This window comes from Protomyctophum parallelum, assembly GCF_964188405.1.
Source record: "Protomyctophum parallelum genome assembly, chromosome: 12".
Classification (NCBI taxonomy): Eukaryota; Metazoa; Chordata; class Actinopteri; order Myctophiformes; family Myctophidae; genus Protomyctophum; species Protomyctophum parallelum.
Window position 1 is genome coordinate 40,224,195 of NC_139712.1, and position 26,680 is coordinate 40,250,874.

The following is a 26,680-nucleotide window of genomic DNA, read 5'->3' on the forward strand; positions in this document are numbered from 1 at the left end:
AAGGTGGATATAGAGAAGGGATGACAGAAATGCATGCTGATGATGTGACTTTTGTGTGTGTGTGTGTGTGTGTGTGTGTGTGTGTGTGTGTGTGTGTGTGTGTGTGTGTGTGTGTGTGTGTGTGTGTGTGTGTGCACGCACGTGCATGTGTCTATACTTGTGAGAGCCAGCATAGTAGAATTTGCAAAATAGACATTGTGAGAACCACTTTCCTGGTCCACATAAGAGAAATGTTTTTTTTTATGGTTAAAACAGATTTTGGGAATTAGGCTTTCAATTAGGAAAAAACCCATGGAAGGGGTTAGGATTAGGATTATAGAGGTTACACAGGTTTAGGGGTTTAGGGGTTATGCCTGATTTATACAGAGTTACACGGCAGTGTTGCACATCAAAAAAGCTATTCTTTGGCTAAAATGTTGACGTCCTCACAAGTATAGTAATGCACATTTGCTGGCTCCAGTTCAGGCTATGCATTTTGATGTCACTGTTGTGAACAATGCATGTAACACGTAGCTCTGTTGTTTTCGCCTTCAGGGTTACGCCAAAGCTTCACTGCAGCCATCGGGTGTCACGTCAGCACAAGGAATGAATACCAAACGAGTCGCCCCTTTACCAACTCGCACCGGGCGTACAGCCCGCAGAACTGCTATAGCCTACATGTACCGTATGTATTTATTATGAAGAGGGCTGCGCTATAGGCGATTCACTTGTGACAGGAGGACTCGGAGGAGGACGAGTGGAGGCGGGGGGCACATCGCACTCGATCGCACTGGCATTTCAGACTCAGAGCAGTAGCACGCAGGCAGCACAGCAGAGAAGGGAACGGTTTATACCGCTGGCTGGACTCTGGTTTGCGCAAGTTATTTGGCAGTGCCATTATTTAAGCATAATGGCACTGCCAAATAACTTGCCATTATGCTTAAATGTTTTATCACAATAGCTGAAGTGTCAGGTTTTCGTCATGTTGCACTGAGCTATCTTGTTAAAGCCAGCTGGCTGCGATGAATAACCTAATCATTAATCAACGTCACCATTCACCAAACAATCCATATAAATTATATAACTCTGTAAACGCTACACGTAAGTGTATGATGACCACACAATGTTACAGTCCACTGCAGGCTACTACAGGCTATTTGACTTCCAAAATGCTTAGTATTATAACCGCGCGTCCCTCGGCACGCCTCGTTATATGCCCAAAAGAACTGATCTGACTGTAAGCTGTCGAGAGTCGAGACACGCCATGAGCTGTGCATGGATGGTTTGTAAACTGTAGGCTATGTTTGTTCTTTTGTATTTGGACACCGAACAGGGACAATACTTGGACATAATGCTTCACTTCAGAGCTACTCACCACCACTGGAAATGGAATCCATTAGAATGATGGAAATGGAACATTAACAGCCTATTTCGGCGATAAGTCCATTGAACTCCGTTCTCACTCTCACACAGACACACACTGAACCAGCGGCCATTTAGTAGCGTTTTTTTTTTTTTTGTCAGGCTTAATCAGGCTTCGGGCCTAACATCATGGTAATTTTTAGGGGCCCGACCCAGTTAGGGTAGGGTAGGGCCGGGCCTTAATTTTTGGGTCCGTTGAGAACTTTACCAGGCCCTGGGCTAACGACCCAGGAATTGGGGCGTCGCTCCAATTTTGGTGACGTCAGTGTTCTCTGCTGTGTTCTACCGGGGAGGGGAGGGGAGGGGAGGGGAGGGGAGGGGGGCACATAGGTCGGTGAACCAATAGGGAGCTGGCATCAGTTTCCAGCGCTAGTTATAATCCGCCCCTCTATGCCTTGAAAAGAGTGGATACTACTTTCAGGCTAGGCTAAAAATGGCCAAAAAAGTAAGAAATTGGCATTCATAAAATCACTGTCCTACAGTATACTTCCTTCCTAAGTATACTAATACAAATGTGTATGTGTGTGTGTGTGTGTGTGTGTGTGTGTGTGTGTGTGTGTGTGTGTGTGTGTGTGTGTGTGTGTGTGAGAGAGACTTAGGCTTAGTCACTCGTGAGTCGTGCTATGTCAATCGATTTGTTGATTTATCTAAAAGATTATTGATAGAATAATCCCTAATTCACACTTCTGTGGTATAGCTTTTAGGTTAGTTTATTGGTTCATGTGTGTGTGTGTGTGTGTGTGTGTGTGTGTGTGTGTGTGGTTCCTGTCGGTGTGTGACTGTTGTAGACGGCTGTATATGAGCTGTGACTGAAAGCTTCCAGAGTGAGTGGTGTGTCTCAGTGTCTCTACTGAGTGACTTATGATCATATGGGCTGCAGAGGCCTGCGAGACACATGGGACGTCTGCCCATGAAGACGCAGGCGCATCAAAACACACACGCACGCACGCACACGTTGTTGTGCATGCTCAAACTAAATCACACATACATGGAAAAGAGTATTTTTACTTGGTTAAAAAAAGGACATGGACCCCCCCCCCACACACACACACACACACACACACACACACCTGTGGTGAAGAGATGGGCCCACCGTGGTAAAGCATGGAATGCTATCTGTTATGTGTATGAATGATGAACACAGTAAAGTGAGCCATGGAAAAAGCCTTCTCTGACAAGTTAATCTCCCATAAATTCACTGGGCTTCAAACCACAGAGAAAGAGAGAGAGAGAGAGAGAGAGAGATAGAGAGAGAGAGAGGGGGGGGGGGATGGTTGAGAGACCACTTTGCTTGACCAAATAGGAGAGAAGTGTTTCTTGGTTTGTAAGGGGCGTGAATACCGGTAGTCTAATTGTCCAGTATCATGAAACAAAGTAAAGGCGCCTAGGCTATTTCACACATACTGTAGGACAGATTCTTAAGGCCCCCAAAAAAACATCTTTCTTGAATGGTCAGGCAGAAGAAAAAAAAACTTAAAAAACGTTTTGTCCCAACCCGACCCTTTGGTGGTTTGGGCTTGAGACCACTGAAAAAAATGTCATTTCAACTATACTGTACAGTCACAGTGGTAATACAAACAATGTTGTGTGCGTGTGTGTGTGTGTGTGTGTGTGTGTTTGTGTGACTGTGTGTATGTCTGAGTGTCTGTGTCTGTGTGCGTGCATAGGCACATGTGTATGTAGGCAAATGTGTGAGCGTGCGTGAGTGTATGTGTGTAAGTCCATATGTGCGAGTGCTGAGGTCCAGTGGCTGTGTGGTATTGTCCAGCAGTGTGCTGGTTCATTTAGGCTGGATAAAGGGCTGTTGGTCAGGGGCCGTCAGGGGCCTGCTGATGTATGGCGTAATCAGGCAGTCCGACCAGCGGGGCCCAGCGTGCTCCATCCATCGCAAGCTGTCAGGTCCCCAGCCGAGGGTGAGGCCCCTCCAACAGCACTGGAGGAGAGACGTGTAAACAGATGCTCACACACGTTCGCAGGCACGCACGCACACACCCACCCACACATATGTATGCGCGTTGTGCACGTAGCACACATACACGCACGTTGCACGTACACACAAAGGGAGACAATGAGAGCCATGTTGTACATAATGGGAATATTGATACAGTATAGGCAAGAGTATGTGACTGCGATGTGAGGGGCGTGTGTGTGTGTGTGTGTGTGTGTGTGTGCGTGTGTGTGTGTGTGTCTTTGTGCCAGTGTTATATACAGTAGCAAGCTATCTTTTGGTGCTGCAACTACTGTATCAATTTTCTTTTTGGATTCATTGAATAATGGAGAAGCATATAAAGAATCAGTTCAATAATCAATAAATTGATTAACCACGTCATTTTATACTTCGTCTTGACACATCGAGAACTAGATGGGCCATTTTCCCGATTTTTTTAATGAGTTTGACTTTTTGTCTATAATGAGTTTAATGACATGCCCAAAATAGGGATTGATTATTATGTATGTTGTGTATGTGCACTTTGTGTGCACGTGCGTGGTGGCGGCCAGTGTGTGCGTCTTGTAAGTGGCGTGTGTGGGTGTGACATGCTGTGCCGACAGTGCCATCGTGTGTATGTTGTGGTAATGAGTTGCAGGTGACAGACAGACGGACCGTTACAGACAGACACACAGTCACTAGTAGGAGTGGATACCGCCATTTAAAAATAACGTTACCCTACACTCACAATCTCACACCGACATTGTTGATAGGTGTAACAAAGTAGCTTTCACTTGTAGCCAGTTTGTTGGCGTTTTGAGGAAGTGGGCTTAGAAAAGAACAATGACAGCTTGTCTGGAAACTTTCTCTATTTCACCTTTACAATTCAACAAAACAGTTGCTGATAACATTTTAGGTGAGAAATAGGCCATTCATATTTTTTTGTCGCTCCAGGCCATGGTGAGACACTCTTTTTTTTGCAATGTGGTTATCAAACACATGCAATGAAGGCAGGATATTTAACAATTTGGCATTACAAGTGTATTGTCCAAAATTACATCAGTGCACTGAAACATCACTGGGAATTGATAATAAACTAGAAAAAGTGCCCTTCTGGGCACAGGTCTCCACCAGGAGGATAGGAGTGTGTGTGATGTTTGGCAAAATGTTTAGAAGTAATAAAAAGAGTAATAAAATGTTTTTTTGTTTGTTTGTTTTTTGAAACAATTTTCTTCATTTTGTTGAGGAAATGCAGAACCAGATCACTCATAGCATCTCTGAGGATAGAATTCTGGATGAGCAGGACATTTGCAGCATTTTTTACAAAAACGAAAACTTCTTCACTGATTGGCAAAGTTCACCAGGTCATTCAGTTCACTGTTTCTCAACTAGTGGAAAGACATAAAATGTTTTAATTACTAAATGAATGGTCAGGGACCACACACAATACTTCCACGGACTACCAGTGGTCCACGGACCACCTGTTGAAAACCTCTGGTCTTGACAGATGCTAGGTTCCTGGGTTACCTGCAATCCTAGGTTACTGAGGCACTACACTGTCTGTCTGGCCACTCCGTTTTCCGCCCCACGAACGGAGGGACTTTACCACCAAGGGAGGGGCTGGAAGGAGCGCTACAGCTTGTGATTGGGTGAGATGGGCCACCGTCAGTGGGGTAGGAAGCGCTCTGCAGTGTTCATTGTAGGGAGGACGAGGCGATTCTCCGCCTATCGAGTCGCAACTAGAACAGCGCTGAGTCGGCTCAAGCGAACTTCGCAACGTTCGACATGACAACTCGCTCGCTCGGTGGTGTCTCACGTGTCTCAAGTTCGCTTGAGACAGCGCCCAACCGTCGCGGTCTAAAACTAAAGGGCGAAAGGCCCTCCCTTCATCGGAAGGTCCCTCCCTTCGTGGGCCGGAAAACTGTGTCTGTCTGCATTTGTTGTATTTGCCTTGCTTATTGTAAGTCGCTCTGGATAAGAGTGTTTGCTAAATGCCTTTGTTAAGATGGTAAACCACCAGAAAACAGCCTGGTCAATGTGACAGGTAACTGGCAAGCAACTAGATGTCCTGTTCTGTTCTACCAATCCTGTTGGCTGCTAAAATAGGGCAAGTGGCTGAATATAATTCTGGGATTTACCTGACCTGGAAGCAGCAGGGTTCAGCATTGTGTGATTTAGCTCAGAGTTATACAAAATGCTGCGTTTCCTGCACTGTTTCTATGGTTTATTATGGTTCTTGGTTTATGAATATTGAACCAAGGAAAAGCATAAACAAGAGCTTGTGACTAAATAATATCTACTATACTTTGGATCCATTGGAAAAGTAACGCTTTTGGACATGCACGGTTTCTAGCCAGCAGCTAGCGACGATGTGCATGTGTATGCTTTGCTTTGTGCCATGCATTCTAAACAGGCCTAACTAATCATCCCAGGTCTAAAGCAGCCCCTAATCCACTTCTCTCATGAGACAAAGGAGAGAGAGAGTTACGCAAGGCCTAGCGATTGATTGGCGGCACTAATGCGGAACGCCCGCTGACCTCTGGGCTCTGTGGAGCTGGAGGGCTCTTCCTCAGATGCTCCTCTTCATCCTCCAGGAGAGAAACACGCACGGAATGAAAAGCACGATCGCAACGCACTTCACTCAGATGTGTGACTTTTGAGCCTGATTTATATTTAGTTGGCGTGCCGGTGTGTGTCTCGCTGCAGTCGAAAATAGCAGATCCACAAGCTTGTAGATATCGGCTATTTCCGGTGTGAGACACGATTTAAGATTTGTTTTTTGGCTTTTGAGCCTTTATTGATAGTATCGAGTGAAGATTGACAGGAAAGAGGGAGAGAGAGAAGGGAGACACATGCAGCAAAGGTCGTCATGAATGGGACTCGTACACGCGATGTGCTGTCAGGCCAGCCTATATTGTATGTGGCATGCGCCTGGACCACTTGGCCAGCGGGCGCCCGATGCTCCATGTTATTGCAATGATTATGTACAGATATGTTGATTTTGTTACACAGTCAACTTATTGTGCCTCCGGTGGACAGGTGTTTTTAAATAACGCTCAACCAGTGCATCTGGTTTGTCCAATGTAATTTGTGGCGTCCATGTCATCTGTAGTGTAAATCACCCTTTAGATGCATGCACACCTACACATTGTGATGGCAGGGTTGCAGACGTAAAAAAGAGATAAGCACATGCATCCAAGTCCTGACAGGAAAAGTACTGCGTGTACATTAGATTATATTAAATTATGCCCTTAGTCACATACAGTATAGGTTTAATTGAAAACGAAACATAGTTTTGGGGTAAACTCAGCCTTGTCCGCGAAGCACAGCTCTGGTTAATATTACAGGGAACCAGTCAGGGCCGAGTAAAGGGTGTGGAGAGCAAGATAGCATGTTAATAACACCAACCTGACCGTGTATAAACAAGCCCTCTGGGGTAGAGGAAGGCTCCCATTGTTAGTGTGAAGCAATTAGAGGTTCCACGCTAGGCCACTTGAGCGGAGAGAGTCCAAGGGTCAAGAGTGTTTTAAGAACTTTGTTAATATACCTTTCACTCCTCCAGATTGTGTGTGTTAGTGTGTGTGTGTGTGTGTGTGTGTGTGTGTGTGTGTGTGTGTGTGTGTGTGTGTGTGTGCACGTGTGTGTAGTACTATACTTGTGAGGACCAACTGCCCCATGCGTATATAGACATAGATATTATGAGAGTTAGGTTTTTAGGGTTGGGATTAGGCATTGAGGTTAGGGTTTTCTGTATTTTAAACTTAAGTTGTGCGGCACACCAAAAAAATAGCTGATCTACAAGCCCCCAAAGTGTTGCAGTGTGACGCTTTTTGATCTTTGTAGATCTGCTTTTTCGGCTATTAATGGTTCCTAGAATGAGTAAGTTCTCACAAGTATAATAATAGCTACTCAGTGTCCTTATATTAAGTCAGAACTGTACAGAATGAACATTATGGGAGTAGACAATTGAGACAAAGGGAGTTTCCAATTCAGAGGAACCTGGAAAGGCAAACACCCAGAAGATGAATGACTTGCTCAATGAGTTAATAGGGAAACGGTCTATTTATGTGCATCCAAATATAACACAAACACTTCACCTTAATGAGAAATCTGGGCACTGAGGCTAAAACGAGACACTCTACTCGCTCTCACATCTCGCACGGTCTGGACAATATGTTTGGCAGTCATGACTGTTCTAAGACGAGTGGTTCTCAACCTGCCAGGTCTACGAGGGTATTGCAAGTGGCCGTGGGTCCCCAAATAACTGGCAAAACACTACGATTTAATTATAATACATAATATGACTTATGACATACAGTAACATACCAAAGATTTGTGACAAATCTTCTGTCATAGTGATACCAATAATAACTTTAAGTATAGTGCGTTAGTTCCATTGATCCAAGCTGGAACACAATTCATAATTGATAATTCAAATAAACATGCTCTGAAATGCAAATGGTTTGGTCTACTGTAGGCCATAATGTATGTGAAGAACATTAAAAAATCATTACTAATTCACGAATTGACCAAATGCAACTCCAATAACCAATATCATTTACAAAGAAAACAAACTCATACTTACATACATGTTTTGGGAAATCACATGCACACAAATTATACAATTCGTTCCCACATTTTAATGAATTTGTGCTCACAAGATAAATGCCAGCAAAACAAAGTATTTAATTTCAGTTGCCACCTATGTTTGTAACAAGTGTATGGACCAGAAACAAAGTTCTGGTATCAGGTGAACACAGTCGATCTCTGGTCTGGTAGGGCCTGGTTTAGAGCTTTAGATGAAATATGATCGACACTATGAAAATACAATGAACAAAAAGGGAGCACAGTCATGTGACAGCAAAGTGGGCTCTGTTTAAAAAAAAAAAAAAGAAAAAAAGATTTGTATTTTGCTGCATATTCATATTGCAGTAATCTGCTGCCCTGGCACTTGATGGAATTAGATTTAAGGGTTTGCAAATGGGCTTGATTGTGGTATAAAAACATCATCACTCTGTTTTGCCAAACACACACACACAAACACACACACACACGCATGTAGAGAGGGCCACCATGCAAGCGGGGAGACTGTGCGCCGAGCCAGCGCAGCATTAGCTGTCTGATTTATACCACCGACAAAACTTGTTTTCAAAGATCGCTCTTCACACAAATATGCCGCACGGCGCAGCTGGAAGCCATCACAATGCCGCAGAAATCAAACGCAGCGGGATTAGCCATCCCGAAATGTATTTTCTAACGTAAATCCCAGAGTAAACAGAGGGCAGTGGAATGGGACGATGGCAAGGAGGCTGGAAACAAACCGTTAAGTGTCTTTGAACGCTTTGGACTGGATCAGCCGTTTGATGTTGATACAGTGATGAAAGAGACGGAGAGAGAGAGAGGAGAGAGAGAGAGAGAGAGAGAGAGAGAGAGAGAGAGAGAGAGAGAGAGAGAGAGAGAGAGAGAGAGAGAGAGAGAGAGAGAGAGAGAGAGAGAGATGGAGAGAGATTTGGAAGGGAGGAAAAGAAGAGTGGCGAGAGGGAGAGTTGGGGGGGGGGGGGGGGGGGGGAGGACGTTGTGGAGCAGGGTACGAGGTGGAGCCCATTTGAAGAACATTTCCCTCCACTGCCAAAGAGAGTGGGGAGCAGAAAGAAGAAATCCTGAGAACTTGTCTTGCGGTGCAGATGTGCTGAACATATATATCAACATCAGACACCCGGTAGGGATAATATTTTCATTAACATGGGATTTCCAACGCAGAAGGGTACGTTCTCACTCCAGTAAGCTCGTCGCAAGGAGATAGCAGATCTCCACTGATTGATATCTGAACAGTGTTATTGGCCATAGATTTAGCAGGTGGACATATCTGATGGACCTCGCTGATAAAGTCCACGTGTTGCCTAAATATGGAGGCCCGCCACATACTGTGCTTGTGCACCATGGGGAGTCCACGCACGCGCACGCGCACACGCACACACACACACACACACACACACACACACACACACACACACACACACACACACACACACACACACACACACACACACACACACACACACACACACACACACACACACAGAATGCCTTTACTGAGACACAGAGAAAGCTCCCACACAGACGAAGGAGAGACATTTTCTGGTTGCAATTTGAATGCAGAGTGTCCACTGGCACTGCAGGCAGGGATCGTAACCACTACACAGTCACTGGAGCACACAAACACACTTAGAAACACACCACAAGGTCAGGTGTTAGCTTTGTTTCTCCCCCAAAACATGAACTGTACTAAACGTGGTTCTGTCATTTTTTCCAATGCACTGAAAATCCAAACACACTCAGGGGATATACCACCCCTTGCAAACCAAGTTGGTTTGATGGTAAGCAATTATAAACTGTAAAAATGTAATTTTTATACTGCGACGTGCAACATTTAACTTGCCAAATTTAACAACCTGCCAAATGTTTAGTACGGAGGCACACATTTTGTAGTCTACAAGCATAAAGAATGATTGCAGCTCAAATTAATGTAGGACAGTGTTGGCATATGTCTTTGATAACTGTGGAGAAAAAAAATACGACCTAAACAATTTCGTTAATCAAGGACTTTCTTTCTCGGTGACCTACTGTATTAGCACTGTACAAGTTCTCAATTCTGGTACTTAACTAACTGAACAGTTATGCATCGTCGCGCGCGCACGCACGCACGCACACACACGCACACATGGGGGCGGCGGTGGCTCAGGGGTAGAGTGCCTGGATGGTAACCGTAAGGTTGCCAGTTCGAACCCGGGCTCCCCCAGAGTTACTGTCGAAGTGTCCTTGAGCAAGACACTGAACCCCTAATTGCTCCCGATGTGCTAGTTGGTGCCTTGCATGGTTTCCGCTGCCATCGGTGTATGAATGGGTGAATGTAATGCACAATCTCTGTAAAGCGCCTTGGATAAGGGCGCTATATAAATGCACCATTTACCATTTACATACACACACACACAGCTGTCTTGCTCCAATAACCTCCAAAGCACAATCACAGTGAATCACTCATTCCTCGCTCCAATTCAGCTGGACAGACTTGCACTTTCATTCCAATATCCACACAGTTCGACAATCAATTGTCAAATGAAAGCCTAGAAAGAGTCATCAGGGTCAGTGTGTGTACCGTAATATATGTGTGTGTGTGTGTGTGTGTGTGTGTGTGTGTGTGTGTGTGTGTGACTGCGTTTGTGTGTGTGAGAGGCAGAGAGAGAAAGCACCTTTCCTCGTGACTCAGGCAGTTCTTTGACCATGTGTTGACTATTACCTCTCCCCTGTTGCTTTGTTTCTGCCCTACACTACTTACAGCACATACAGCCGCCATGCCAGCAGCACGCCAGCCAAATTAATAGGAAATACACATGCGCATGCAACGCACAAAAGCATCAGGTGTGCCAGCATCCTCGCTCCAAGCTGGCGTGCGTACAGCACACACCCGATGCTTATCCACAATATCCAGTCAGAACTTCCACCACCGGCCGTTTTCCAAACCCAATCAAGAGGGGCTTACTCTGCAAAATCCTGCGTGTTATCTCAACTCTCAAGAGTCTACAAATGGACCATGTTTACACTCTCAGGGTTCAATCACCCAGGATTCCGCTGGTGCTGGCCCAGGCGCCTACGCTGGAAATCCAGCCTGACAGCGTGTCGCGGGTTCGAGTCCCGATCCCGGTGACCTTTGCTGCATGTCTCCCCCCCCCCCATCTCTCTACCCATTTCCTGTCAGACTACTGTATAAAAAAAAAGGCAAAAAGCCCCAAAAATATCTTCCGCAGTGCAGCAGGCAAGGCTCCGATAGGTGGATGAAACAGATAGCGACGGGAATATCTTCGTCAGCACTTTGCGTCGCCACATTTATTTAGCGTTGGGTGGTCGCTGTAACCAGCTGGTAACCAGTATTACAACGTTACAACGATATATTAGGAAAGAAAATGAACTTAATCAGTGTGGAGGATTATCAAATTAGCAAAACGAACAAATAGGATAGATATAAATAGACCGAAGGCTTGCGGTGGCAGATTTTAATGTTTGTTGCTCAGCGCCGTCGGGAGGAAGCGGAGTCAGCCACGAAGCGCCGCCTGTACGTACGCCTGTACGCACGCCGCTCGGGTGGAAAGGCATACTTTGGTTGAAAAGTATTGAGATCTGCGGTGGCTTTTTTAACCCACAAAAACACATAAGCCTTCAGAATCTTCCCAACATGGCTGTGTAGGCAACCAGCGGTTCTCATTACAAACCCACATGATATGAAACATCCCTCCATGGAACATATTGTCTGCATGTCTCAATTACAGTCTGAATTCCTGCCTCAACACACACACACACACACACACACACACACACACACACACACGTTCGGACGCAAAGAAACACAAATGTGCGCGTGCCGCACATGCGCACACACACCAAAGGCTAATGAATTGGGTTATGATCCTGTGTACAATATGAGAACAACTAGTGCTTAACTGGGACCCATCTCACACACATTTACCGGGATGAGCCCAACTCTCCCATTTGCTTTAAACAGACCCTGATGTGTGTGTGTGTGTGTGTGTGTGTGTGTGTGTGTGTGTGTGTGTTTGGGCTTGGCCAGGCTGCAGTGATCTCTCTCCGGTTACACACACACAGGAAGGCTCTGAGCAATAACAAAGGCCTTTCAAAGGAGCCCTCAGCAGGTTAAGATAAAATGTTTTCACTGGAGCTGATAAAAAGCATCTGCAGCTTAAATGAACAGGCACTGGTATTAATGCTGGTATGCAGTGCACACTGACGCACACGCACACACACACACACACACACACACACACACACACACACACACACACACACACACACACACACACACACACACGTAAAAGAAGGAGACCACTAAGAACATACAGTACACTGTGTGTGTGTGTGTGTGTGTGTGTGTGTGTGTCCAGTCTAGTAATGACAGAAGCACCTGTGTGATTCAGTGTCAGCGATACATCCCCAAGCCTGCCAATTGCGTCCATAGTGGGGAACAGAAAGTGGATAGGGTTTGTTACCAAACCACCAAGCGGTCTTATTATGGTATTATGGTATACTATACAGCCGCCCCCCTCCTGGGGGTGCCCAACAAAATGAAAAACACTTTAACCACTTGAACCCAATTTCATATTGCTATTCATGAATAGCAGATTTTGAAATCAGATGGTGGCCAAATAACACCTAAACATTGTGGAGGTTTGAGAACCACTGGTTGAACCCATTATGAGTGCTCTATGTGAAGACAGGAGGCCTCACCTGGAAGCCCTGGATGCGGGCCAGGTAGTCCAGCTGCTGCGCGGGCTGCACCGACGACGAGCCCTTCCCCTTCAGCCCCCCCAGGGCGCTGGCGTCGCCTGCCGAGGCCTGGCCGTTCAGCAGCAGCTCACGGGCCATGGCCGCTGTGGGGTTGGACGAGGGGGAGGCGGAGGAACCGCCGCCGCCGTAGTACGGGGCGTGTCCCGGGGGCAGCGGGGCGGAGCACGGCCCCATGTCTTTGGGGTTCAGGTAGCCGGGGGGGACCCCACCGCCTCCACCTCCGCCCTGCTTCCTGCTGGCCTCCATCTCCTGGTACACGTCTGGGCTGAGGTGGAGCAGACCTTTCTGGGCTGGAAGGAGAGAGAAATTAATCATTAGAGCCCCATTGATCATTACCTGTGAAAATGACATGCAAACACATTCCACCGTCAGTCAGTAGTACCACAGGAAGTCAAAGTGTGGGTATTTTTTGTGTGTGTGTGTGTGCGAGCGAGCACATATTGGCTCCTAAGCTGGCATTCCATCACAAAACGTAGATGACAGTTTCATGTGGTCTGGCAGTTCCAAGTACTATCACAGTGTCTGCTGGGAAATGCACACACAGCCTCTTTCTGTCTTACACACACACATGTATGCCGTGCGCATACGCACGCACACAGTCGCTCGCTTGCTTGTTCGCACGCACACACCCCAATATCAGAGGAGCAGTAACTTCATCTTCCTTGAATCAGGAGAAGTCTTGGTGTCAGCAAACTGGGAATCCTGATAAAGCCATAATGCTCCTTTCAACAGCAGAGTCTCAATTGCAAACAGGTTGCTTTCATCACATGTTTATCAGACCGACTCTCTGCTCTCAGGATGTTTTCAGTGGCCGGGCGTGTGCTCCAGAGACTGTCGAGGAGGATATGGGGATCTGTGAGGGCGAGCGAACCTCAGTGTCTGTCTGTCTGTCTGGACGCCTGCGTTAGAACGGGATGGATCCAGGAGCGCAGAGCTCCTGGCGAACTGGACCGAACAGCTCTCCAGAGCCGTGTTCACGTCCAGACCCATCGGCTAAATCTCATTAGTTTATGTTGGCTTCCTCCGCTCCGAGACCGCTGATCTGAAACGGTCATGACAGGTGGAAGGAGGAAGCGCTGTGGTTGAGGTCCGGCGCTTTCATCACCCTGTGGTCTGGACGGAGAGGAGAGGAGAGGAGGATGGAAAAGGACTGGGAGCCAGTTCTGAATGGAGGAGGAGGTGGGGATGAGTGGATGTGAAAACCATGCAGAACCTCCAAGCCCTGCCAAGGTCACCAGAGACAGGAAGAGCAGCTGTGTGTGCGTGTGTGTGTGCATGTGTGTGCGTGCATGTGTGCATGGACCAACAGCTGGAAGAGAGCGCAGGAGTGAGCGCATGACTGACAGGCCACTTCCTGTTTGAATGAGAATCTCTCTTGCACGCTTGCACGCACGCACATGCACGCGCATACACACACACACACACACACACACACACACACACACACACACACACACACACACACTCCGAGAACAAACACAACTTTAGCACAGTACAGTTTATAGTGAAACACGGGTGTGGGAGGACACTGCTTTACACCGTCTAGTGTCATATGTATCTCACATTTCTGGGAACCTGCGGACAGTATTTCCTTAAACGAACAATAACGGTTGCAGTTGTTCCAGGGCAACAGTTGATATGCTGAAGGAAACAGTGCTCATGTCCATGAGATTACTTCATAATAATACAACAAAGTACCACAACACGCCAGCAATGACACAACCGCTAGGAACTCTCTCCTCTCCCTCTTTTCTCCAATCACTCGACGACAACTTTCATTTGAATTTACAACAACTAAAGCTTGCAGGCCTGCGCGCTCTGTACATACTGCGTCGTAAAAAAAATTAAGGTGTTAGCCAACATGACATCAGCCATTTATGTGTGTGTGTGTGTGTGTGTGTGTGTGCGTGTGGGGGGTGCAGTCAATGTAATCCATGTGAGTGTGTGTTTCTGTCTGCCTAAGTGAGGTTGAGTGCATGTGTGTGAGAGAATGTTTGCATGTTTGCACGAGATCATGAGCATTGAGTTGGACTAAGCTGGAGAGAGAGAGAGAGAGTGAGAGAGAGAGAGAGAGAGAGAGAGAGAGAGAGAGAGAGAGAGAGAGAGAGAGAGAGGAGAGGGAGAGGGAGAGGTAGAGAGAGTTTGAAATCAGAGTGTGTATCCATATAGTGCTGGATCCAGCCAGTTTCCAGGGGTCCCACCCAGACTTGGGGTCCGGTGGGCCAGGGGAGGCGCTGGAGGGAGGCCAGAGCCGAGCATGAGTCTGATCGAAAACAGATAGGGCCGGAGCCCAACGCTATAAATCACCACTATGGAGCAAGACCTTCACATACTTCACACACACTGTGGACACACACACACACACACACACACGAACACACACACACACACGAACACACACGCGCACGCGCACACACGCACACACGCACACACGCACACACACACACACACACACACACACACACACACACAAACACACACACACACACACAAACAGACAGACATGCACAGCAGGAAATGAAATGTGGCAACTCAACTGAAAAGCCCTGCTGCAATATACCCATGGGAACAGAGGAGAGAAAAATCACTCTCTTCTTATTCCCTTTTTTCCCACCCTGTTCTTTCTTGTTTCCACCCTCTCTTCCCGTCTCTGTGCTGCTCCATTTGCCACAGCGCTGTGACCCTCTCCCACAGCTCCAGACAAGGTAGAGGACAGATTCACTCACAATGTACAAAGAGGCGTCATTTCACACCAGCGTTGTCGGTGCACTCACTGCACTGCATGCATGCAGTGTGCACAGATGGAGACAAGGACAAGAGGAGATAATAGCACAAAACACCTTACATAACATACTTGCACGTGTCTTTATGTGGGGTACACTACTTGTCTTTGACATATAATTATAATGCAAAATCAGCTCTACTGTGAAATTCAGCAGACGTTAGAAATTAAGTTTCAAGAGCTTTTTTCCATGAATATGATAACACCTCATCCCAGTCGACTGTCACGTTCATGAATTGGAGATGCCAGTCTCCACTACTTAGCTTTGTCTGTGTGACAAATTAGCATAGAGGCTACAATAAACATTGTTTCATGAGCACCACCTCTTCATGCTCAGATCACAGGCTAACGACTTATTTGTGCAGCATCCGTTGTATATCTTTGGATTTTCATTCAAATTCTGTTCATATAACGTAATAATAGGCCAAACAAAAGCATCTTGCATTCACCCATGTCGATGAAACCACATGTGCATAAACACACCCACATGAATACACACACACACACACACACACACACACACACACACACACACACACACACACACACACACACACACACACACACACACACACACACACACACACACACAACTTGAATGAGCTGTAAATGGTGTTTACGCAAAAAGCATTATTTGGACATTAGCAGCTGTGTGAGCGTTGTGTGGTTTGTTTAAAGAGGTAATTAGCAGATAGTTAAGGCTTCGCGCAGGGAGGGAGATACACTATGACTGAGGATGGCCCCGCTCCAGACGCACGCGCTCTAAGCAAACAGTGGGAATAATTATCACCAAATAAGGAAGACTTCGTTTCCCAGGGGCCTCTGTTCCAAGAGACATGGAGCAATGACTAGAGCCTGGGCTACCATAGCAACCATGACCTCTAAAACAGTTTATCCAAAACTAATGGCAATATATCCACGCACGTAAATGTAATGATCTATCTTCCAAAACCGTGTAAATGACTTTTATGAGCACTATATAAGTTGAGTGGTAGTGGCGTGTTCTCTTTCTCTCATCTGGATACATGAACAACATGCACGGAGAAATTGTTCCCAGTCATTAGGCTGACTGGTCTGCTTTGTACTTTTCAACATGGGAAAGTTGAAACATCCATTCCACTTTCCAGACCGTAGCTGGATAATGTGTGTAGGATTTACGTCGTTCTGCCAAGCACCACCATTAGATAGGAGTGACGACAGTACATTCAAATCTAATAAGGCTATCGGTTTGGTTTTTTCTCTGTGCCGCTCCACATCTATTGGACTATTTATTTGTCCGCTAAAGTTCTTTCCAAAATGTGTTATTCACGTCGCCTGTGTCGAATGAGAGAGACAGAAGGAGAGAGAGTTTGGCAACTCCTCACAGTGTGTCATTTCATCAAGCTGGGCCACGAATTAAGCTTAGTCATGGCAAGGATGATAAATTAAAAGTCTGCTTAAGACTCACCTCCATCGTGGGATTAGTGCGTACTTTCAAAGTTCATATAGGTGTAATACTCACAAAGAACACAGAATTAACTTAGCGAACAGACGGAAAAGCCTGTCGAGGCCAAATTCCCAAGATCTGCGAGATTGCGGCCGTTACAGTGGCAAAATGATGAAAATAAAGAATGCCGCGTCTCAAATATATAGCTCTGTGGGGTTAAGGGCATTTCATTTTGATTGTGGACCAGGTACACTTTAGAATGGCAGCACTTCACAAAGAGAAGCCGTTTCCTATACCAAACTGTGTTCAGGCACTTCTCAGTCAAGGGTTGTTTGGTTGTGATGCAATCGCTTGTCAAATCTCCTCAGTTATCATTCTAAATGTCCCTTCGCGTTTTCTCGTTTATGCACCATGCTCTGTGTGTACATACATGTGTATGTACGTCTGTAATCCAAATAACTCGAGAACCGCTCGCCCCTCCGACTTCAAATTTGACACACGCGTTCCACACCACCACAGGGAGTGCAGTGCCACGGATCGCTGGTTGTCCAGAAGCAGCACAAAGGCCTCTGCCCGGGCTCTGGAAGGGCCCCTGCCCACTGTGCCCTAGGCTCTGGACATATTATACATTATATGTACTATATAACGACAGCTCATATGCAATTTCACGCAATTACTATCAGAATCACTTGTATAGTTAGCCGTCTACATTGTCTCACATACAGTACTCACGCATATGAAACTGATATTAATCATATACTGTATACGGTATATACTACTGAGTATTTATAATGTTAGATTTTTAGTTATGTTAATTTAAATGTATTTATGTATTTATTGTATTTTGTTATAATGCATTGTATTTCTCCTTTTGTCTTCTCTCTCCCCTGGTGTGGTAGTTGCACAGAGACGTACAGTGCGCACCCCTCCACACTCACCCCTCCACACTCACCCCTGCACACTCACTTGCACTCATTCATTCATCAGTACATTTACATTGTTGACACATACATCCTCAAGGACCAGAGAGGAAATAAGCGGTCAGCTTGATTTCAATTTTTACCTGCTTGTACAGCAAGCTGGTCTAGATTTTACTTGTGGATAAATGGCCGTGGCCGTAATCTTTTCGATTGGTTTATGTTTATTTTATTTAATATTTTATTTAATATTTACTTTAATCAAATGTATATTTATTTAGTGATTTTAGGTATTATCTATTCTGATTCTTTATTCGTCGTCTTCTTTCTTTATCATTAATTATCGTTATTATTAATTTATTTAGTTTGACTTTTTATAGAATGTTAATCAAACATACTGTACATGAAAACGAAAAGACTAAGACAATACATACAACAAAAACAAAACACCACAAGACACATACAAATAATAAATATACATACAAATACACACATCTGCCTCTCTTCTATACATAAGTACCTCGAACAGGTGCATCCACTTCTACAGGCTAAACATATTTAACTGAATTTAAACAAAGTCAGGTCTTATGGTAGAGACATGAGAAATCCATCTAAACCAGTTGTCTGTGAAGACTTCCACTTGACCTCTAAAGCTGAATGTAATTATCTCCATAATAAATATACTATAGATCAATCCATTAATTCATAGTTGGTAATTGGTATAACATTTCTAAGCCACTTGTTCGTTATTATTCATTTCTAATATATAAATCAAATTGATTACAAAAAGGAAGGTTTAAACGCATCATATCAGATCATACATGCATATTTAGACTCATCACCATATGGGTATGAGTGTGTGTGTGTGTGTTGTGTGAGTGTGTGTGTGTGTGTGTGTGTGTGTGTGTCTACGTCCGTGTATCTAAGTGACTGAGTGTGTTGTGCGTGTGCGGCTGCGTGTGCGTTAATCCCGAGTGAAAGACTAGGTCTATGCACAGGAAGGCAGCGGGGGGGCCTCCCTGGGGGTCCCTCCCCCTGGCTGGCCTGTAAGCCTGGGTGAAAGGAGCCGCATTCGCAGGCTCCCCACGAGGACGCATGGCCGATTAAGCTGACAGTCAGTCGCCCATTGACCAGTCACTGAGATTAAACGGCAGGCCATCTCCGCCACTTGAATCACCTGCGGGACAGAGGGAGGGGTGGACGGACGGAGAATGGGACAGGCAAGGACAACGGCAGAGACGTGCGGATACTCACTGTTGCTTGTCGGTTCGGTAAAAGGCGCCTTTTGTCCGTTCCAGCCTTTGTTGTTGTCCATCTGTAGCCATGTGAGAAGAAGAAGGGACGGGAGGGATAGGAGGTGGGGGTGGGGGGGGTTAAGAGAGATGTTAGAGTCTTGAACAAACAGCTTCTTCACGCACGTCAGACGAGTTCCTTCCTACTGTTTGGACCACAAAGGGACGAGCGTCTCACAGGAGATGCTTGAGCACGGCTAGTGTCTGTCTAGGACAGCTACCTAATTAGAGAGGAGGGCTTGTCAATACCAAGTGAAAACACCCTATTCACTCTGGTACTTGCACGGTGTGAACAGACACACACACACACACATACATGATGTGGCCATGTGGGAGATAGGAAAGCAAATAATCTCTGACGTGTGTGACAGCTGATGAGAAGACATGGCGGTAAACAAGTGACTGCCCCCCCACCCCCCTCACCCCCCACGAAACATGTCTCTCTGGCCCAGATCTCCAACAATCCCACGGTGGGAATGCAGACCAAGACAGAGCTCACAAAGAGCCAGGAGAGAGAGAGAGAGAGAGAGAGAGAGAGAGAGAGAGAGAGAGAGAGAGAGAGAGAGAGAGAGAGAGGGAGAGGGAGAGAGGGAGAGCGAGAGAGCTAAAGAAAGACGTATCTGAAGAAACAGGAGCTTAGCTAATGCCAGTTGATCGCTCCAAAGAGCCCAGGGTTGCCTGAGGATCTTTGGCTGTAGAGAGAGCTGGGCCGTCCCACTAGGACTAGGTCTTATAGAGACATCCCCATAGCTGTCAAGCCGATACCCAAGCATACATCAGCCACTGACACCATTCTTCTGCTATTGTTCTGCCAAGGGCCGCCCTGAATAAAAAGAGATGTAGCCTACTGCCAATGACGTCTTGTGCAAGTGGCAGTGAATAGTGGTGCTCATTGGTGGTACAGCCAGTCAAAGTTATCCCAATCCATCAGTTTACCATGTACTGGTATTACAAGCAAATGGTGATTTAGAAAAGAAATCATAATTATTGCGAACAAATGTTTTTTTGTTTTTCCTTTATTTATCCAGGGTAGGTTCGCTGAGCAAGAATGCTAATTTTCAGCAAAGCCCCAGCTTCATAATCATACAGTTACACACTTCAAACATGGCCAAAACCAAAGGTTCTCAACATTTTAACCACCGCTGCCCCTACTAGTGTTAGAATGCAATTAAAAACCTTTCAATACTGTGCAGGAGATTTATGATGGAAGTGATGATGGCGGATCCCCAGGACACTGACTTATACGACTAATTTCCTAATGCTTCAAAGCATTATGCAGTCTGGAATATGCACCTCATGTCATCTCCATAACAGCTTAAGTCAAAGCTAGCTTGTTCATATAACAGACGGAGGGGAGGCATGCTTAAAAATGAGACAGAGACACAATTATATTAAGGTTGAAATATGGCTTAAAAGTTATTACTAAAAAAGGGAGGTGTGGTCTCTTGTGAGTATAAGCTTGTGTGAGGCTATAATTCATGCAGTCGTTTTGCTTAGCTGTTCACTGCAAATAGCAAACTTTGTCTATCTGTATACTGTAGGTTGGAAATACAAGAATTCTCAACAACAGACAGTGGATATCTAACTAATGACCTGTCTGGGGATAGACGAATATTCTGCACTTCCAGTTCCAGTTATGAAACAGAATGTTCAATGTGCTAATGTGCAGAAATGATGGTAGTGATCAATGATTCAATGGAGAACACACAGCTCGGAGGAGCTGATTAAGTTACATAAGGCTGAGCATGTCCACGGGGCTGCAGCTTGTTACGACTAATAAGACGATGCTCATGGTTGAAATGGACTCTGTGGACTGTGGTAGACTACAGAGCATGGCACTGTACTGTGTGAAAAAACAAACAAGTGGTTGGTAGAGCTGTACAGATGTAATCAACCAGTAAGTGTGTGTGTGTGTGTGTGTGTGTGTGTGTGTGTTATAGATATGTTATAGATATCGTAGGGAGTCTACCCAGCGCGCCTCAGCCTAATACGGCTAGTCTGGTGCATCACAGGAGCAGGGAGTTGCAGAAGAGGGGTTAGACACTGGAGCAGCTCAGACAGTTAAAGCCTTTTTTATTCAGGTGCTAGTACAAAGAATTTCGATCTTGCGTTCATTTCGTTACCATCGTTGCAAAATTGCTTGCTCAGGGTGGGATCTCTGTCAGGCTCTAGACTACATGTAAAGTGTCTTGACTCTTGAGACAACTTGTTGTGATTTGACACTTTAATATCATTTTATTGAATTCCCTTTAAGATAAGGCTGTATAGGCAGTGCAAGAGTGGGACTATCTAACAGTATCAGATTTCAGATTTTCAGATTTTTATTGAAGGGACAGCCTCTTGAGATGCAGCATCTCATTTTCAAGAGGGACCCATAAAACCAAATACAGAAAAGCATACTGTACACAAATACACAAAACATGTGGTACACAGATACAAACAGATATACAAATACATACATATACTGTATGTACACAAATAGCTTGCTCACCATCTTCCACCTACACAACCAACCACCACATAATACACAGTGTAGATAAGGTCATAGTGCAAATATTTCAGGGTCATAAAAGGTTACAGTCAGGTTAGAAGCATAGACAAGTTGAGTCTAAATGTGAATGTAAGGAGTAATGCGAGACACATGTGATGTCTTTACATATCAGTTTAATAATCCCTCACTCATTAAAAGTTATGCATCCATGTATCAGAGCTCTATGGTTATTGACGACTGTTATCTGCTGTCCATTGAGCAGAGACATAAAAAAATACAGGAGGCAAGACAGGAGGCAATGGTTTTACGACATTCTTACAAGATCAGTAGTATTTCAATATAGTAATAAATCATAGGCTGCATAGGCATTTAATTGAAATAAATGCTTCTATTTTAATATCCACTTCTTCTCACCGCTTATACTATTGAACCTCATAGCCATCAAAATGTAATCTAAATGGTGTAATGTTCATACTGTATGAGTGTCATTGAGATGAAATTGGATGGATTGTGATAAGTGTGCGTGCATTGTGAACCTACCTACCTAGTAGGTAAATACCAATAATGTGCTGTCTAAATAGTAAGGAAATGTGTATGCCGTCACTACGCCAGAGTAAAACAAACTAAAAGCTGGTCTGAGTGCAAAGCACCAAGCTGCGTAAGCTGCTCTATGTTTGAACTACCGTTGACGGTTTTGACGTAGTGAATTAATTAATCCAGACCTCCCGTTGACAGGATTGACGTCATTGTTTTATTCCCTATAAATTATTTAGCAACTTTTAGAATTTTTTGCTAACGGCCGATGTCGTCCACCTAAAACACGCTCGCGCACGCACACACGCGGTCTTTATATGCATAGCTGCTCAAAATAATGCGATATTCGGGGCTTGATTAGAGCTTAATTTGACGATCACATGGGACCGGGGACAGATCACTGTGTGCAGCTGCAGAAAGATAGCGGATGTTGACACCCGTTTAACCGGAAATGACGACGGCCAGATTCGGTCAAAATCGGCATAATGGTGAAGTTACGGCCACCATCAGGACTGGGTGTCTAATACTATATACTTGCCCCGTTAAAATGAGATATATTGTGTATATCACAGATTTTTCTATTGGCATTCAAATGATGAATTAAAATCATGAATAGAGCTGGCAGAAGGCACTGAAAAGCTGCTATTGGGGTGGCAGTCCAAAGGTTAAGACCAGCACACCCAAGGGAACTAAATACGGTAGGCACAATATTTGGCATTTAGACAACATGGGTGCTAGGTGTAAAAATGACATCTGTTTGTTTGCGATGTGCTTTGCGCTGGGCAGAAGATAGGGCCCATAATGTCTATCTTCAGAGTGTATTACTGTAGCTGAATAATTAATATTAGTAGTCTAGCTGAGTGGTCTTGCTTTACCACATTCAAACCTCTGTAAGCCTTCATTTGGCATAACAAATTGCTGTTAGAAGCATGCTTAAAGAGTAATAATATAAACACAGAGGCCATGCATTAAAACAAAGTACAGTGAAATAGAAGGCTATTCCTCAGCGGGGCTCTGAGAGGAATACGCACAGGCTCGGTAAAACATGTGCCAACACTTCCCACACATACAAAGGTGCTAAAAATAAATTGGCTTAATAAATCCAAGTCCAAATAGACCTGAAGACAGGTATATAAGCCAGTCATAAAATAGTGAGCGTGGTACTGCATGGTGTAGTGAGGCTGTAAAAGTGGATGTTCTTATACAGTATAGATCCATACCTCAGTGGGGGTCTGAGGGAGACTGGAGGCCTTGTATCCTAGTTGCAGAAGCATGGCCTCAGCCGCATTGCGCTTGGCCACCTTCTTGTTGGGTCCAGTTCCCGTGGCAACTTCGCCACTCACCTTCACCTGCACGCAAGAGCGACCCCACACACACACACACACACAGAGAAAGAGAGAGAGAGAAAGAGAGAGAGAATAGGACATTAAAACTGACTGGAACTTCTAACTTTGAAGTCTAACAAAGTGTCTTATGATCTCATTCCAAACATGCAAGGTGTCGATGGATCAAACAACGTCTGATCGACACTCCGGTTACACGGGTCATTTTGCAGAGCCTATTCCCAGCCTCACACACTGAAATATTCCTTCGGTAAAGCAGGACCATTTCAAATCTGACATGCTCCGGCTTCTAGGAAGAACGCGCCGGCAATTACATTACTTTCAGACTTGAAAGTAGTTTGTTTTTCGTCGGTCTGAGACATTAAATCTGTCCACGCATAATGTAAGCAGATATTTGCAAGAGAATATCAAACGTCATTATGTTAGGTAAACAGACAATTACACTGTACAAATACCGTTCTCCGGGAGCTGGGCCCTGAACAGCACAGGCCTCCATGCGTTCACTCAAGTGGCCTTGACAAGGTCCCTAAGTGCTCTTCTGACAAACTCAAGTAGGCCACAAGATTTATTATGGAGGAAAGATTCAATAAATTAGTTAAATAAACAAAAGCTCCATTTCAGTAAATAAAAAAGTCATCAGCCCTGTGAAAGCCATTTGACACAAGGTAGGGAGAGAGAGTTTGCCGTAACTACTGCTGGTAGAGTCAAACAAAAGGCTCGCGAACAGAGACTCATTTGAGCCCGACTGCCTACCAAGGGGAACAATGTGGAAATTTTAGAAGTGAGTGGGCCGCACAAAAGGAACACACACAAGCAGGGCCTAATGCCTGCATGAAAGAGCCATGGAGAATAGGTTTGAGGCTGAATTACTGCCTGACGCTAAGAGAAGCTCTGTTTTTCGATGAATGGGGGGGGGGGGGGGGGGGGGTATGGGGAGAGAGAGAGAAAGGAGGAAGAGAGTGAGTCAGAAAGACAAGGGGATGGAGGGATGGAGGGGCAGATGGGAAGAAAAGAATGAGGACAAGAAACAAAGAAATCCAGGCAATTCCTTGATATGCACAAGTTACACTGGATGATGCAACACCGGAAATGAGCAGTGTCCTTCCCAGGCCTTGCATTAGAAGCTCAGTACATAAAGCTCAGTACATACAAGTTACTTAGTGTACATAGCAGACTCCCGAGTACAAACGTATTACCACATTCTTGTTGCTGCATTGTAGCATGAACCCCCTGTAACCATTTTGACCATCTAATGCTATAAGTGTCCAATCAATCATCAAAGACAGTAAATGTGTCTATTTTACCACAATGGTAAATAACACCAGATTATTTTAGGCCTTGACAAAAAGGATCACTGAGATAGTAGGGTATGCAAAACAAATGTCATGTTATTGTAGTATGGCGGGCCATACAATTGAGTTTTTCCATGTACAGCTCAAGACCCAAAAGGTTGGGAAGAACCGAAACAATTCTGTGGCATTTGCAGAGTGCCTTTCACCAGTCCCCATGCTGTTGTTGGGATTGAATTAGCAATAAAAACGTTATATTACCCATAAATGAATTAAGCTTGAGAGGACAGCAAGTCTGAGCAAGACCTCAAAATCTAATTCCGTTGATGAAACCCACGTCATTAGCTCAACTACATTTCTACAGCATTGAATGCAGGTAGCGCCATCTTAAGCCTACCATAGAAGCATGAAATGACATTTTAATAGCAAAAGATCTGTTCGCTGTTCCAATGGAAAGAACAGAGCCATAAAGATGGATGGTCATCTATTCAGGGATTTAGCTGAATGCTATAAACACAAGGGATATTAAACACAGCTATTCAAATATTTAAGAGGTTGGGAGAGACGGGGTGACAGGTGGAGAGATTTGTGTACGCGCACACGCGTGTGTGTGTGCGCGTGCGCGCGCGCGCACGCGCGCGTGTGTGTGTGTGTGTGTGTGAGAAAGAGAAAAGGTGGAGAGAGAAAGAGAGAGATATAGGGAGAGAGAGGGAGGGAGAGAGAGACAGACAGAGAGAGGGTAGGAGGGACTGTGCTGGGGCTTGGCACACAGGGGTATTGAATACATTTGTCAAGGCTTGAATAATGCAAAGGAGAAAAAAGCCAATGTTAATAAAAACGTAAGGACTGGTTCCTATCTGATTTGAAACATGAAAGCTAGTTTCCTTCGTAAATAACGACTATAACCCTAGTGGTCTCTTTGGGGCATTCCGTGGGCTAGCTATGTGACGGCCACAGATCGTGCTCGTGCTTGTCAAAGCCAAGTCCCTATGAATGGTGTCCCTCTCTATTGTGTGCTACAGTGTATAATATAGCAAAAACAAGTAATAATCCAAAAAAATAGGGCCTGCGTAGGATGGTTGGGGGTAGGGTGACAGTGTGGCTCAGCAGTCACCTCTGCTTTAATAGCCATCAGGCATGCTGGCTCAGATTCCCCGTCGACATCATATTATCAGCAGACATTACATCCGGGCAGACGTAGCCGCATATAACAACTCCTCATTCCAAAACCCCCTGACTGAGGTGTTTCATTTATAATTGGGATGTTTGTAGGGCACTTTTGGAACTTGGAACGGCGTTGTTTAAAAATGTCACGTCTCTCACAATTCTATCAGAGGTGACATTGACAGGCGCGTCCGTAGCACAGAGATGCAACACTCCCTACAGTTTACACATCTGGTCCTGCACAGGCGAGTGTTCAGTGAGTGGTTGGACACCCCACTGAACACTTCTGATGATGTAGAACTAAACTGAAAAGGAGCATCTGTGTTTTCCCAGTGTTTTGTCTCCCCCGCTGTCCCATGTCTCAGGTTGACGCCAGCGGTACACCCCGACTGATATTTCGTTTTGGCCGATATATCGGCCAAATATATGACTATTCTAACCATTGCAATTTCTGTTTCCAGCGCTAGTTTGATCATGAAAACCTTTTTTGCCAAGACAAGCACAGGGCTCTTTGATGCTTGGGCTGGTATTGAGCTTGTGACTAAATAATAGCTACAGTACATTGGCTCCATTGGAACAGAGGTCAACATTTCCTCATGTGTACCTGCATCATGAACTCTCTAAACATTGATGAACATGTCTTCATGTGTACCTGCATGATGAACTCTATAAACATTGGTCTAAACAATGTCTTCATGTGTACCTGCATGATGAACCCTATAAACATTAGTCTAAACAATGTCTTCATGTGTACCTG

General features: G+C 45.1%; 1 protein-coding gene across 1 annotated transcript in view; it reads right to left on the reverse strand.

Moving 5' to 3' along the window:
* stau2 (staufen double-stranded RNA binding protein 2) overlaps positions 1-26,680 on the reverse strand; it is a 109,998-nt gene that overhangs the window by 38,550 nt on the left and 44,768 nt on the right. Inside the window, 3 exon segments of the mRNA XM_083778567.1 lie at positions 12,626-12,975; positions 19,065-19,125; positions 23,348-23,476. Coding sequence (XP_083634693.1) covers positions 12,626-12,975; positions 19,065-19,125; positions 23,348-23,476 — 540 coding nt within the window.